This window comes from Rattus norvegicus, chromosome 8, assembly GCF_036323735.1.
Source record: "Rattus norvegicus strain BN/NHsdMcwi chromosome 8, GRCr8, whole genome shotgun sequence".
In the NCBI taxonomy this organism is placed as follows: domain Eukaryota; kingdom Metazoa; phylum Chordata; class Mammalia; order Rodentia; family Muridae; genus Rattus; species Rattus norvegicus.
This window is the reverse complement of record NC_086026.1, coordinates 123,274,324-123,288,862: the sequence shown is the minus strand read 5'-3', so window position 1 is coordinate 123,288,862 and position 14,539 is coordinate 123,274,324. Positions and strand designations below refer to the sequence as shown.

Sequence of the window (14,539 nt, the reverse complement as noted above, 5' to 3'; positions counted from 1 at the left end):
ACCACACAGCTGTTGGTTGGTGTGCGAAATCTGACAACTGACCAGTCTTCTTCAGAAAAACATGGTATCTTTAAAAGTGATTGGAATAGTCTTACCTGAAAAAAGTGTAGACTTCTGAGTCAATCAACTGCCAAAATTACATATTTTCTGCCCGTCCCTAATGTCCCTGTCTGGCTTATGCCGCCTAGGGGACAGGATCACCTAGTTCTACTACAGTCTTAGACAGTTTAAGGTTTTTTTTTTTTTAAATCAAAATTTCTTTCTTTTGCAGAATGGCAATGCAAACAGTTATTCTACATAATGTAAAACTGTCTTTCTTCTTTGTAGCTTCTCTTTTAAAAATGGGCAGCCACAAAAAAAAAAAAAAAAAAAAAAAAAAGGACATAAGCTTTGTGTGTAAAAGCTTCCGGTCCCGCCCCATCATAATTCCAACTGGGAAGGAGAGGGCAGAGACAAGCTGTCGTCACCCGGAAGAACGAACAAACGGCTTTGTTTGGTGTTTCAGGAGGCTTCTCCTTCCGTAGGAGATGGAGGTGTTGTAGGAGAAACAGAAGCAGGTTTCCGTGTGATTCTGTCGAGCTCGGCATGAACATCTGAGAGCACAGGTTTCTGGCCTACAGTGCATTTCAAGAAGAAAGAACAAGAGTTAGAGTCCTCCCCGGAGCACTGACCAATGCTTTCACTGACTATGCTTCCTACTAAGACACAGTGCTCCCTAGAGCACTGGCCACTGTTTTCACTGACAATAGACTCATACTGAGCCTATGGTGGATCAGGCAGAGGACTGCTGAGCTCAAGGTCGAGTAGGCTACATATCAGGAGCCTGTCTTGGGAGTTGGGAGTGTCAAGTGAAAACAGCAGCCACACAGGGCAGCCCATGCCCACAATCCCAGCACCCAGGAGTCTGAGAGAGGTAGGCTACCATTAAGACCACAGCTAACGGGGGTTGGGGATTTAGCTCAGCGGAAGAGCGCTTGCCTAGGGAGCGCAAGGCCCTGGGTTCAGTCCCCAGCTCCGGGGGAAAAAAAGAAAAAAAAAAAACCACAGCTAACCTGGGCTACATCCTGAGTTTGAGGCCCTATCTCAAAAATAAAACAAAACAAACAAACAAAAACAAACCAACAATAAAAAACTTTATGTAGCCTACTGAATTATATAAACATCCTTAAAAATACAGGTCCTGGGGCTGGGGATTTAGCTCAGTGGTAGAGCGCTTGCCTAGCAAGCACAAGGCCCTGGGTTCAGTCCCCAGCTCTGAAAAAAAGAAAAGAAAAAAAAAATGTAGGGGCTGGTGTGATGGTAGCAGGTAAAGGCACTTGCTGCCAAGTCTGATGACCTGAGTTTGATCCCTGGAACCCACACGGTAGAAGAAAACTGACCTCCCCACAGAAGTTAATATACAATGTGACCCAGGAACTCTAACATCAAATACTGCTCCAACTAATTAAAAAAAAAAAAAAAAGAAAAAGAAAAAGATACAAGGCAGGCAGTGGTAGTAAATGCCCATGAATTCAAAGCCAGCCTGGTATACAGAGCTAGGTTCAGGACAGCCAGAGAAAAATATAAATTAAAACAAGCCAAATAAAATGTGGCGTGTCCACACAATGGTGTATTATTGAGCCGTGATAGAAAGCAGCTCTGTTACAGGTTAGTACATGAAGGAACCTCAGAAACAGAAGAAGACACGCGGCTAAGACTGGAGTTACATCTGAATGCCCAGCCTGGCTGACCCAGAGAGAAGGCAGGTTAGTGGCCCAGAGACTGGGAGACACGGAAAGTCTGAGTCTGAGTCTGAACCCAATCTGAAATCAGATCCTCTGACAGTTTCTAAAGGCACATGTGACTCCGTCATGCTCGACAAGGTTACGTGCTGACCACAGGCCCTGGTCGGGCAGTTCTACCTGACTTCTTGGCGGATGGTGGCAAACTCGTGCTTGCACCTGCAGCCCCTCCTCCAGGACTGCCCCCGACCCCGGGGCCTCCAGGAGAGCCAGTCTTCTTACTCAACAGACTGTTGAAGAAATTTGCCAGGACCCCTTCGCTGGTTGCTCCAGCTACAAAACAAACAAACAAAAAGCTTTTTAGAACAAAGATCCCATTTTTCTAATAAGTTATTGTAAACTACTCACACTTTCATCAACTCCTACACAAAGCATTCACAAGGACGGTTTTTATTCTTGTGTATTATTGTTGGGCATGTGTGTGACGTGTGTGAGCGCGTGGGTGGGAGTGAGGTGGCACCGCCCTGCACGTGTGGAGTCAGCAGACACTATGGCGTTGGTTCTCTCCTCCCACCTCTGTGTGTCTGGGACTGAGCTCAGGTTATCAGCTGGATGACAAGTACCTTTACCAGCTAAACCACTCGCTAACCTAGACTGACTACCAAAATTACGTTGTCCAGTGGGCTCTCACAGGTGACTGCTGAGAGCTCTCACCATGAGCTGTGATGTACTGTGATGTTGTGGTATTTACAGCCTGATTGGGAGCTTCGATCTACAAAGCAAAGCTCACAAAGGATGGTGCAGGAAAGGGACCGTTTAGGTGGGTTGCAGACAAGTGTGCTCATTGGAAAATACACTGCACCGCTTCCCCAATGGACAGGGCTCTACCTTTCATGTTGGGATCAATTTTTTTGGATCCTGCAGGGATGGGGGACACGCTGGCAACATTGGATGACACGGATCTGTTTGGTGTTCGAGGAGAGCCTCCAGGGACTCTTGGTGATGCATCCTAGGTAAAAATGGGAAAAGCGAGAATATTAAAACTTAAAACCTCCATAACAGTAAAATACTCAGCTACCGTCCCCACCTAAGCTAATGGGCTTTCCCCTACTCACTGACACGTGTTACACGTCTGCCCTCAGGTTAGAGAACCCACAGGCCCATCACATTAGACACCAGTCATGGCACTGGTGGGAAAGGAGTGAGACACTGGATAATGAGGGGCTCTGAGCACAAGCCTGGGAGCCAGAGCGCCTGCAGCCACCAATCTCAGGCAAGTGTGTCCTCCCAAGTCCCACTACCCAGCTACAGCACGGAGCTATCATGTAACCGGACTCCTCTGTAAGATGTCCTGGCGGTTTGTGAAAGTATACACACACACACGCACGCACACACACACGCACACACGCACGCACTCGGCTTGTTATAAAACACACACTGAGAAGATCTTTATCTGATTTCAATGTTCTAAAAAGGAGTGCAGACTCTCTAAAACACCTCACAATTCCTGATAACCGATTGAATGAATCTTATCCTGAAGCATGCCTCTATGTCTGTGTGGGTATGTGCATGTGTGCATGTGTGCATGCGTATGTGTCTGTGAACATGTGTGTGTTTGTGTGTGCATGCATGTGTATGAGAGAGAGAGAGAGATTAAGTGAGAGAGAGAGAGAGAGAGAGAGAGAGAGAGAGAGACTCAGAGAACTGCAACAGCATGTATTGAACATTAATAGATGGTCAAAGTCTATTTAATACTGACCACAGGCCTTCCAGCAGCAGTTGGAGGTTGCTTTGCTAAAAGAGACTGGGGAAAAAAAAGAATTATAGTTTAGACATTCATAGTCTACATTACCGTCTTTTTAAAGAAAATATATACAGCTTAACTTTTTCTTTTCCAAGAAAGCAGTTAGGAGCACTGGTTGCTCCCCCAGAGGACCTGGGTTCGATTCCCAGCATCCATATGGCAGGTAGCTGACAACCATGTAAACTCCAGTTGCAGGAGATTCCTCTTCTAGACCCGCCTTGGGCACCAGGCACACACATGGTACACATACACATATGCAGGCTAAACCCTCATATACAAAATATAATAAATCTAAAATATAATTGATTTAATTTTTTTTTCTTTTTTCTTTTTTCTTTTTTCTTTTTCCCAGAGCTGGGGACCGAATCCAGGGCCTTCTACCACTGAGCTAGATCCCCAACCCCAATTGATTTAATTTTTAAGAGATTAAAAGCCATCTGTGGCAAGATGGTTAAAGGTGTAGAGACAGACAGTTGTCATCTTTCCTGGTGATCTGAGTTCAATCCCCAGGAGGACCAACCCTCAAAAGTGTCTTCTGACAATACAGGAGCTGTGGTGTACATGCATACAGGAGCTGTGGTGTATATGCATGCAGGAGCTGTGGTGTACATGCATGCAGGAGCTGTGGTGTACATGCATGCAGGAGCTGTGGTGTACATGCATGCAAGAGCTGTGGTGTACATGCATGCAGGAGCTGTGGTGTACATGCATACTTCACCCCATCTCAAACACATGAAGCAGATACATAGCGTAATAAAAATCTAAGTATAAGATAGCTATATAAATGTACCTAGGGTTGAGGGCAAACGAAAGCATCTATGAATACTGAATTCCACTGAGACTACCTCTAATGTAGCTTCATACCTGTAGCTTCATAAGAAACACTTGGTCATCTTCTGCCATAATCTCCTTCTCATGCACAAACTGGAAGGAGTAGGAAGAATGCTGTGAGTAGCTGAACACATTTTGCTAATACCTCTAGTAACTGACGGTACGGCTTAGACTAACGAAAGACGGTTCAATCGAGAACTTGAACTTTACCGCTACGTACATAAGTGACGCCCTTGTTAGCTTTACATTGAAAGCTACTCATGGTCACTCTATTGAAAGCTCCACCCTAGAGCCACAGGACTTTCAGCCATGCCTATTTAATTTGGGGTCCAGCAATGGGGTGTTCTAAGCGAGTCAGGAATATCTCAATGCATGAATGCCACTTATCCCTGATTTCCCTGAAATAAAAAAAAAGTTCTTCTATGGCTTCCTAAGAAGAAACTGCAAGTGTTACACATGTGATCGGTTTACTTCCCCTACAGGGGCTGTGAGCCTTTCAAAGGTTAAGTCACATTGCATCACTCCTTTGTTCAAATTCTGCAAGTGTCCATCTCACTGCAGCCTAGATAAAGCCCCCAGGGTCTTAACTCAGCCTCTCCCCTCCAGTGCCTGCCTGCCTCTCAGCTCTTCTCAGTGTCTGTCTTCTGTGGACTTTCCTTCAGTGGAGTACATACACTTTCAGATCCGTCACCTTCACAACAGTCCCTTCTTTTTGTATGGTATGGGGATGAAATGTGGGACCTCAGACACTACAAGAGCTTTTTTTTTTTTTGGTTCTTTTTTTTTTTTTTTTTGGAGCTGGGGACCGAACCCAGGGCCTTGCGCTTCCTAGGCAAGCGCTCTACCACTGAGCTAAATCCCTAACCCCACTACAAGAGCTTTTACCCCTGAGTTGTAGCCTGGCTCTGATACTCTCCCTTCCTTTCAGAGTGGCTATCCTAAAAAAGCTGCCCTCAGGCCCAGCCTCCTTAGTCCACTCCAGATCCTGCTTATTTCCACAGCTGAGAACTCCTTACCACTTGCTGGATGACCTACGCAATGGAGCTCATGTTACTGTTTTAAGATAGGATCTCACTCTGCAGTCCAGGCTGGCTTGGAACTCATTATAGATCAGCCTAGCCTCAAACATGTGGCAAGCCTCCCAGCTGTGCTTCCCAAGAGCTGGGGTTACGGGCGCCTACCAGCGGGCCCAGCTACAGGTCAGCTTATTACTGTACACATAGCCTCCTCCTTCCTATGGCATTTTGTACCTAAACAGTAGCTAAGTGCAATGACTGGAAGAAAAGGACACCATAAAGCTTAGTCTTGGCACTGAAGAGATGGCTCAGCGGTTAAGAATGTGCGCTGATGTTGCAAAGGACCTGATTTTGGTTTCCAACACCAACATTGTGTAGCTCACAGCTCACTGTAAGTTCAGCTCCAGGGGATCCAATGCCCTCTCCTGACCTCTAGAGGCAACTGTGCTCCTGCACATACACCAACACCAACTCACATGCCTACACAAATAGAGGGGACGTTTCTGTATGGTTTCCTCCTTTTGAAGTGTGTATTTCTTTTAAGAGCTATCCAAACCAAACCAGCATGCTGATGCACTTTTCACTGAGCTCGCTTTCCCACCACTAACAACCCACACACAGGAAATGGACACCTACGGTGAGAGCGCTTCAACTCAATAAGGTTCATGGTACAGACTACATCAGGAGCATTCTTTCCTAAAGTGCTGGGCTAAGTCTCTGAGGAGGATTACATGTAAATACTCATCTTTGTCACTTTCAGAAACAGCTCTATCTGTATTTATCTACTGAACGTTATGTATATACAGCTTAACACAAAGTCATGATGCACACATTAGTCATAAAACCTGAGTCAAGACTAAAGCAAAATGAGAACGTTTAGATAGCTATGGCCAATACAGGTGACCAGTGACGATGGCCACGATCCACAGTAACGCTCAATGGTAGAAAGGAGAGAATCCTTGCAGTAATGCTTTCGTGGCTCTGGGAAGAGCTGTAGTCTCTGAAGTCCACAGCTTCCATCTACTCTAACTGCTCAAGATCTCCATGCCAAGTTGTGGTTTCCAAAGTGTGTAGAAATGGATTCAGTGCCAGCGTCTGCAAAGGTAAATAAATGTACGAGGCACAACACTAGGCAACTGGGTAGCGCCTGCCTGACATTTGTGGGACAGATACCTGCATAAACCACTAAACAACTCCTCTGACAGCAAAGAGAATGTCTTCTCCCTGTGCCCTCAACATCAGACTGCCCTCCTCTCAGCTTCAGTCTAGATATCAAGGCCATTTTAAGACTTACCTTTCGGACAGGAGGTTTGGTTATGATGTCTTCAAAATTATCTTCTATTTTCAAAGTTTGAAAATTTTCATGTAATATTCCTATTTTCTTATCATTATCCCACCCTGCTGGACTGGAGAGAAAAGCACATGAAACTATCAGCCATTTACCCATCACTCTTTCATTTACCCCTAGATCATTTTTGGAGTCTCGGGAGCACAGCACTAGGGACGGAGCCTAGGGCTCTGTGTATGCAGAGGGGTGCTACCCACTGAGCTACAGCCCCAGGGATCCAAGGCAGGACTTCATGCATGCTAGAAAAGCATTCTACCAGCCCTCCCAGGAGGAATGTAAGACCAAGTCCACATTCTGTATTTGGTCATCATTTACTGTAACAACTGAGCTACAAACCATCCCCTGACCCAGGCTCCAGTCCCTGGCAGACACTGAGCACCAGTGCAGGATAACTGCGCTTTGAGTGCACTTACATGAACACTGCGTCCTTTTCCACCACCACCGCAGGGATCTTGTAGGGGAACCCGTACAGCTTCTGGACGATGTATTTATAAACTAAATCTATGTTCTTGTTCTCTTTGACAGACGTGTAAATCAGCGCTGCACCGTCTAACCAGCTCATTAAGGAGAACAGTATGCACTTCATGAAGGCACCATAACACATTTCAGGGGAACATGCGTATACACACATGGCAGTGCTTAGGGGGAATGTCCTGGGTGTCTAATGTGCTGATACAGTTAGCAAGAAGTTCTGAGGTACCCAGCACTCAGGAAGGAGAAGCAGGACGATCACAAGTTCTAAGTCATCTTCAGCTAGACAGAAAGTTTGAGGCTAGTCTGGTACATGCGACCCTGTCTCAAAAAAAGAATTTCGGCCAGGCAATGGTGGCATGTGCCTTTAATCGCAGCATGTGGAAGGCAGAGACAGATGGATCTCTGAGTTTGAGACCAGCCTAGTCTTCAGAGCAAGTTCCAGGACAGCCAGAGCCACACAGGAAACCTGGTCTTGAAAAGCCAAATAACAGTAATTTAGAAAGAGTCTCCTGTGTCGGTTTGTAAGGGTTTGGCTTATAGGCTGTGCCCTGCAGAAAGCCCATCTCCAGTGACACACGTCCTCTAACAGGCCACACCATCTAACTGTCCTGCAGCACCACAGCCAACGGGGACCAAGGATCAAACACAGGAGCCTGTGCAGGGCACCTTCATTCCAACTCCCACAGCCCGATAATCACTTTTCTTAAACACACTTCTTTAAACATTTTATTTATTTATTATGTATGTATCGTACAGCTTTCTGCCTGCATGTATGCCTGCAGGCCAGAAGAGGGCACCAGACCTGACTATAGATGGTTGTGAGCCACCATGTGGGTGCTGGGAATTGAACTCAGGACCTCTGGAAGAGCGGACAGTGCTCTTAACCACTGAGCCATCTCTCCAGCCTAAGCACAATTCTTTGAACACAGCAAAGTAATAGTAATATTTAAATACTTGCCATCACACTATAACAGAGCAGGCCAGACCTTGCCATCACACTGTAACAGAGCAGGCCAGACCTATTACTTGTACCCCTCTTCCCAATCTTCCGACCCATCCCTAAGTGTGCTACTATAAACAAAAAGAGGCTTCTTCTTCAACTCATATAAACTGACTTTCAGAAAAGCAATGTCTGTTTAAAAAATGGTAGCTGTGGGGTTGGGGATTTGGCTCAGTGGTAGAGCGCTTGCTTGCCTAGGAAGCGCAAGGTCCTGGGTTCGGTCCCCAGCCCCGAAAAAAAGAAAAAAAAAAAAAATGGTAGCTGCTGACCCAGATGGTTTTGAAAAGGGAGATGTCCACTCTGAAAAGGTCCTACCCAGAGCTGAGTGTAGAGGTGCAGCCTAGAATCCCAATACTTGCAGGCTGAAGCAAGAGGCTCTGGGCTAGGCTAAGCTACACAGTCTGTCTCAAAAGAAAACACATAGCAGTACTCCAGAGAAAAGCCAGCCAGCTCCATTCAGCCTGTGGTTTCATGCCCGTCCTCTCCCTAGATGCCTTGTGTGTCCCAGAAAAGCCCTGTGTACCTCTGAGCCCTTCTCCCAGATGAAGATCTGAGAGAGGATCCCTTCAGAACTGGCCCTGACTAAATCTGTTTTTTCCCACTTATCCACATTCCACCTCCAAACAGAGCAGAGAGAGAACAGAACAAACCTACGATTCCAGTAACAACACTTCAGAATGCCACATGTGAGTGACCTGACACTCAAGGAAAGGTGGAATAATGCTCACAGAATTTCTATAAGTCCATCATAATTGTTTTTTGCTTAGTAGGGCACTCTGTTGAAGGATACACTGTAAACAGAACTTGCGGATGTGTGACTGGATAAAATCGAAGTGTTCATCTCTATAGTCATGTTCTTTCTCCAAGACACTAATGGCATCACACTGTGGAGATAAAGCAATCATCAGACGGCATTACAGCAACTTTAAACACCGCAGTCCAACAGGTCAATGTAAACAATCAAACTTCAACCGTTGACAGGGGAACATAACGAGTCACCACTACACTATGGTAAGAGATGAGCAGGACCTGCAATATCAACTGACAACCTTGACAATATTGGCCTCTGTGTCACAGTCAGTCTGGCCACAATGCTCCAGACAGTGGAGAACATGAAGGAATCAAGACCAGCAGAGCTACGTCCAGTGGTCTCATGTGGCATTCAGGCGCCATTCTCCTACAATGACTGAATTCAGTCTACGCCACGCCAGCCCTACAGAACATGGGGGTACTCTCCCTTCCACCTGGCCTCACCACAACATTGTGAGGCTGCCTGTGAAAGGCCCCGCACGTGAGCAGGAACAGCTCTGCCTTGCTGCAGAGAAACTAAGGAAAATGAAGTGTTTAACCATAATGACACCCAAGTAATTTTCACTGCACCCCTTCCAAACTGAAGGTGTAGAATATAAAAAACATTTATCCTGTTAATTATTCTGTGCAACATTAGTCTGAGGTCACATGTCATACAGAGTTGTCATACACACGTTATAGAACAGTCTTCCTATGTAATCATGAACACCTGCTTGCTCATTTTATAAACCACTGAGCAACACCTCAAATGATTAAAGAACTTCACTGTACTGGCGACTGACTGGTACTGTTTGGTGACGTATGACAGTTTACTAAAGAGCTTTTAACCTAAATAAAGGACTGAGAATGGAGCTCAGTAGCAGAGTATGTGTGAGCCCCTGGGTTTAATTCCCAGCATCCTCTCCCTCCATAAAAAGGGTTAACTGAGCTGGGCTTGGTGGCTCACTGCATTTCACAAAACCTTAAGACACCATCAGGTGCGCTTTAGTGTATAAGCACTAGAAAAGTGTAGAGAATGTGTAGGGAAAGTTAGGGAACGGAAACAAAACATTAGAGCACCAACAGTGTGTGTCCTCAAAGGGACAGCAGTGTGACAACCACATCGGCATAAAGACAGTGGAGAAGTGGCTCAGTAGCTGTCACCTGCCAGGAAGCCTGACAACCTGCATTCCATCCCAGGTCCCAAAGGTCGGAGAAGAGACCCAATGCCCACAAATTGCTCTCCGACTTCCACAGTTACTATAGAAACGCTCAACACATGCAAAATAAATGTCACCACCACCACCACTATCATCTTTTAAGACTGAACACAGGGATTCAGGGAGACTGTTTCTTTTTTTTTTTTTTTCTTCTTCTTTTCTTTTTTTCGGAGCTGGGGACCAAACCCAGGGCCTTGCGCTTGCTAGGCAAGCGCTCTACCACTGAGCTAAATCCCCAACCCCTAGGGAGACTGTTTCTTACATGTTAGGTCCAGATAGTCATTTCAGTTAATTCCCCTCTGCACCCCATGGACAGGGTTTCTCTGAGTAGCCTTGGTTGTTTTAGAACTCACTACGTAGACCAGTCATTTATTAAAGACTCAAGTCCCCTTAAACTCAATGCTTTTCCTTTAAAATACAGAACTGTTTTTTATAAATCAAGTTGTGGTTTTAAAACCCTGACAAACATGGGAATAAGCAGCTGTTGAACTGTACACAGATCCCAGGTATGTGAAATTCTACAGAAAAGACCTCACATCGCACCCCACCAAATCACCATAGAAAAACAGATACCAAGTTTTCACTTCTTTAAAAACCTCCGGGGTTGGGGATTTAGCTCAGCGGTAAGAGCGCTTACCTAGGAAGCGCAAGGCCCTAGGTTCGGTCCCCAGCTCCGAAAAAAAGAACCAAAAAAAAAAAAACCTCCATCCTGGGGTTGGGGATTTAGCTCAGTGGTAGAGCGCTTGCCTAGCAAGCACAAGGCCCTGGGTTCGGTCCCCAACTCCGAGAAAAAAAAAAAAAAAACAAAAAAAACCCTCCATCCCACTCTTTATTACTGATAATTTGTAAAATTTAAAACTTAAGCCAGGCCTTTAGTTTTTTATCATTTTTATCCCAAAGATGAAAAAACTTGGGACCTTCGTCTCATTACGTGCATCTTTTCCAGTGTAAACATCAAGGCAGAGCATCCACCTAGCATATCCAAGGCCTATGTTTCAGTGGAATGGAATAGAGCAGTTGCTGTCCTGAAACTTTCTCACTACCCCACAGTGGACACATTACTTAGTACCAAGGGGAAAGAAAGTGGGCTTTGGCAGGTAAGTTATACCTTAAAGGAAGTATCTTTTCATTGAAAAATATATTCAATAAAAGAATAAGTTAAGAGAAATTTTTGTTTGTTTTGTAAGCAGAGACAAGGTCTAGCTATGTAACACAGGCTGGTCTGCAGCTCACGAGCTTCCTGACTCCTGAAAGCTGGGATTCGGGTGTGCATCCAGTAAGCCAACAGAATTTTGAAAACAGTGATTCTGTCAGCACCTTTTCATAAATACACAAAGAACAAGTTCATATCAATATTACATAACAGGCGATACAAGGAGTTTAAAAGTCAGCGTAGACTGTGGATACAATGTTACCTAAAATGCTTGCCTAGCTACACAAGGCTCTAGGTTCATCCTGATCCTGGTGTGCAGGACTGGGGAAGGGTGGCATTCATCTGAAAATACTTAACTCCTCTAACATTAAGAAATTAGTACAAGGGCTGGAGAGATGGCTCAACAGTTAAGAGCACTGTCTGCTACTTTTTCAGAGGTCCTGAGTTCAATTCCCAGCAACCACATGGTGGCTCACAACTATGTATCCTAGGTTCTGATGCCCCCCTTCTGGCCTGCAGGCATATATGCTAATAGAGCTCACATGTACGTTAATAAATAAATAAATAAGAAAAGAAGTCTAGCTTTAAAATGGAAAGAACAATAAGTGGATGGAGGGCACCTTTAATGCCAGCACTAGAGACAGAGGGAGCAGAGTTCCTGGTCAGCCAAGGTGAGACAGTGAGAGCTTGTCTCAAAACAAAAGAAATGAACCAAAACCAAAGAGCAAAAAGATATTTTACTTATAAAAATACTAAGCCTTTATGGGCTGGAGAGATGGTGCGGGAGGTAAGAGCACTGGATGTTCTTCTACAAGATCCAGGTTCAATTCTTGGGTCCCCTCATGACAGCTCACGATCATCTACAACTCCAGTGCCAGGAGCCCTGATCCCCTCAGACCTCTGAGGGTACTGCATGCACAGACATACAGGTAGGAGTAAAACAATAATAAATACGCTATCATGTCACCTGTAACTGTTTCTAAGGAACTAACGGTATAGTGAGGTCTAACCGAAGTTCTGAAGATGAACTTCAACCAAGAACAATGCATCTGAAATACTATTTTCTGTCAAAGACACTGCTTCAGACCCCAGACACTTCATGAGTGTGGCAGGACATGCTTGTGTCCATCGTCCAGAGACCAGGGCGTGAAGAAAGTGAATCAGATGATAGCCCGTGGACACACGAGACCTGTCTCAAACGAAAACAAGTTATCTAGGGAAACTAACACCCCCTAAACAAGACAGCTGCAAGGTCAGGAAGCAAACTAACCTTTGTACAGACTACGAGCACGGGTAGGCCCAGGTTGTGTGTGAGCGTGTCTGCACCCAGGGGTAGGACGACACTGTCATCTCTGTCCTCCTGTGCAGCCGTGGCTCTTCGCTGAGGGGAGGCTGGGAAGTCTTCTCCTGGCTCCACGTACTCTTGGAAGTCTCTAATCACTGCAAGTCAGAGGAAATGGTTTAGAAACAGCGCCATGTGAGCCTTCCTTATCCCTGCCACAACTTAAACTTACTTCTTCTGGGCTTAGATGCCATCCTACATAGGAAAAGAAGCAAAAACCGACTTCAGAAATGCTACATCTACAAAGGAAAAGTATATACAGGCAGGGCACACATTACTGATTTCGTAGATGTTTCCATCCTGACGCTCTACACAGCAGGGTTCTGAATAGGGTCAGTTAGTTATATAGGACTTTGGAGGCCAGAGAGATGCTCAGTGGTAAAGGTCCCTGCTGCCACGCCTGATGACTGAGTTTGATACCTGGGCAATTCCTGCAAATGTTCTCTGACCTCCACATATAGTTTTACCTGAATTCACACACACAAGTAAAAATATATGATCTATTGTGCATAGGATTCTCCACATGTGCACTCCATACACACCCACACACACACACCCACACACACACAAACTGAAGTTTTGGCCCTCTGTTTTCTTTAAAGGAATGAATTACATAGAACTAAACATGGAAGAAAAAGAATCCCCAACTTAAGCACAGTCCTGCAGCTAGACAGATGGCTGCTTTTCCAGAGGACCTGGGCTCAATCCTGAGCACCCACAGGGTGTCTAACAATCATCCGTAACTAGTTCCAGGGAGTCACCATGGGAGCTAAATGTACACAGTACACAGACGGACATGCATGCAAGACACCCATGCACATAAAATAAAATAAATAAAGCACAGTGCTAACTGAGCATGGGAGACTACACCTGTATTCCTAGTATACCCGAGGCAGGAGTGATCCAGACTATTCTTAAATCCTCCTGCTTCAGTCTGTAGAGAGCTAAGGTTACAGACAAGAGCCACCACACTCTGCTGGGGACTTCTTTCTCTTGTGAGAGGTTCTCCCTATGTGGTTCAGGCTGGCCTGGAATTCACCTCACTCAGCCTCTTGGGCACTGGGAGTGAGCTAGCATGAGCTAGCACGCTCTGCCTGAACACAGATCTTCATTAGGTATGTCCACAACTCCTTGCTGGTTGGAAGTTTCTACCAGGGGCTGGGGAGATAACTAACTTGGAAAAGCACTTGTTGGACAAACACAAGGACTCAAGTTCATATCTCCACCACTCATAGACAAGCTAGGCCCAGTAGTAAGTACGGTCATCCACGCTCTTCTGACGCAGAGACAACCAGATGTCTGCAGCTCACCGGCCAGTGAGCTCCAGGTTCAGTGAGAGACCCTGTCTCAAAACACAAGGTGGAGAGACTGGAAAGATGGCTCAGCTCTTGCCAGAATTTGGTTCTCAGCACCACGGTGTAATGCAGAAGTTTGGTCTTTCTTCCTCCCAGCTATATGCTCCCAGAAATAAGACTCAGACTCAAACGTTTTTACGCCTTGGCCACAGAGCTAGGTTCTTTTCTGACCAGATCATAATTTAAAATAACCTGTCTATTTTAATCTACATTCTGCCATGTGGCTGGTTATCTGCACTGCTGCCATGAGTCTGTCTTGTCACATCCTCCTGGGTGATGTCCCCTTTATTCTATCCTGAGTTCCGCATCTGCTGGCTTACGTCCATCTCCTCCTTCAGCTGTAAATCTCTCTTGCCTCTCACTACACTACTTCTCAGACTCCTTTCTCTTCCTGCCAGCATCCGCCTCATATTTCCTGATTAGCTCATTGGTCATAGGTTTTTCTATTGACACGTGATGCTTCTGAGAGATTCTCCCTACAGTGTA

The 14,539-nt window shown here is 45.5% G+C and overlaps 1 protein-coding gene across 2 annotated transcripts in view; it reads right to left on the bottom strand.

Annotated features, from left to right (window-relative positions):
• Positions 1-366: 366 nt before the first annotated feature.
• Dync1li1 (dynein cytoplasmic 1 light intermediate chain 1) overlaps positions 367-14,539 on the bottom strand; it is a 33,674-nt gene continuing 19,501 nt past the window's right edge. Inside the window, exons 5-13 of one of the 2 annotated variants that reach the window (NM_145772.2) lie at positions 12,627-12,796; positions 8,985-9,078; positions 7,134-7,269; positions 6,667-6,778; positions 4,390-4,449; positions 3,481-3,525; positions 2,610-2,730; positions 1,902-2,054; positions 367-614 (exon numbers count right to left, since the gene is read on the bottom strand). In NM_145772.2, the coding sequence (NP_665715.2) occupies positions 502-614; positions 1,902-2,054; positions 2,610-2,730; positions 3,481-3,525; positions 4,390-4,449; positions 6,667-6,778; positions 7,134-7,269; positions 8,985-9,078; positions 12,627-12,796 (1,004 nt within the window). In that variant the 3' untranslated portion in view covers positions 367-501. Of the gene's footprint in view, positions 615-1,901; positions 2,055-2,609; positions 2,731-3,480; positions 3,526-4,389; positions 4,450-5,341; positions 6,468-6,666; positions 6,779-7,133; positions 7,270-8,984; positions 9,079-12,626; positions 12,797-14,539 lie in introns of those variants that run through there. The other variant, XM_039080871.2, reaches the window with a different exon arrangement.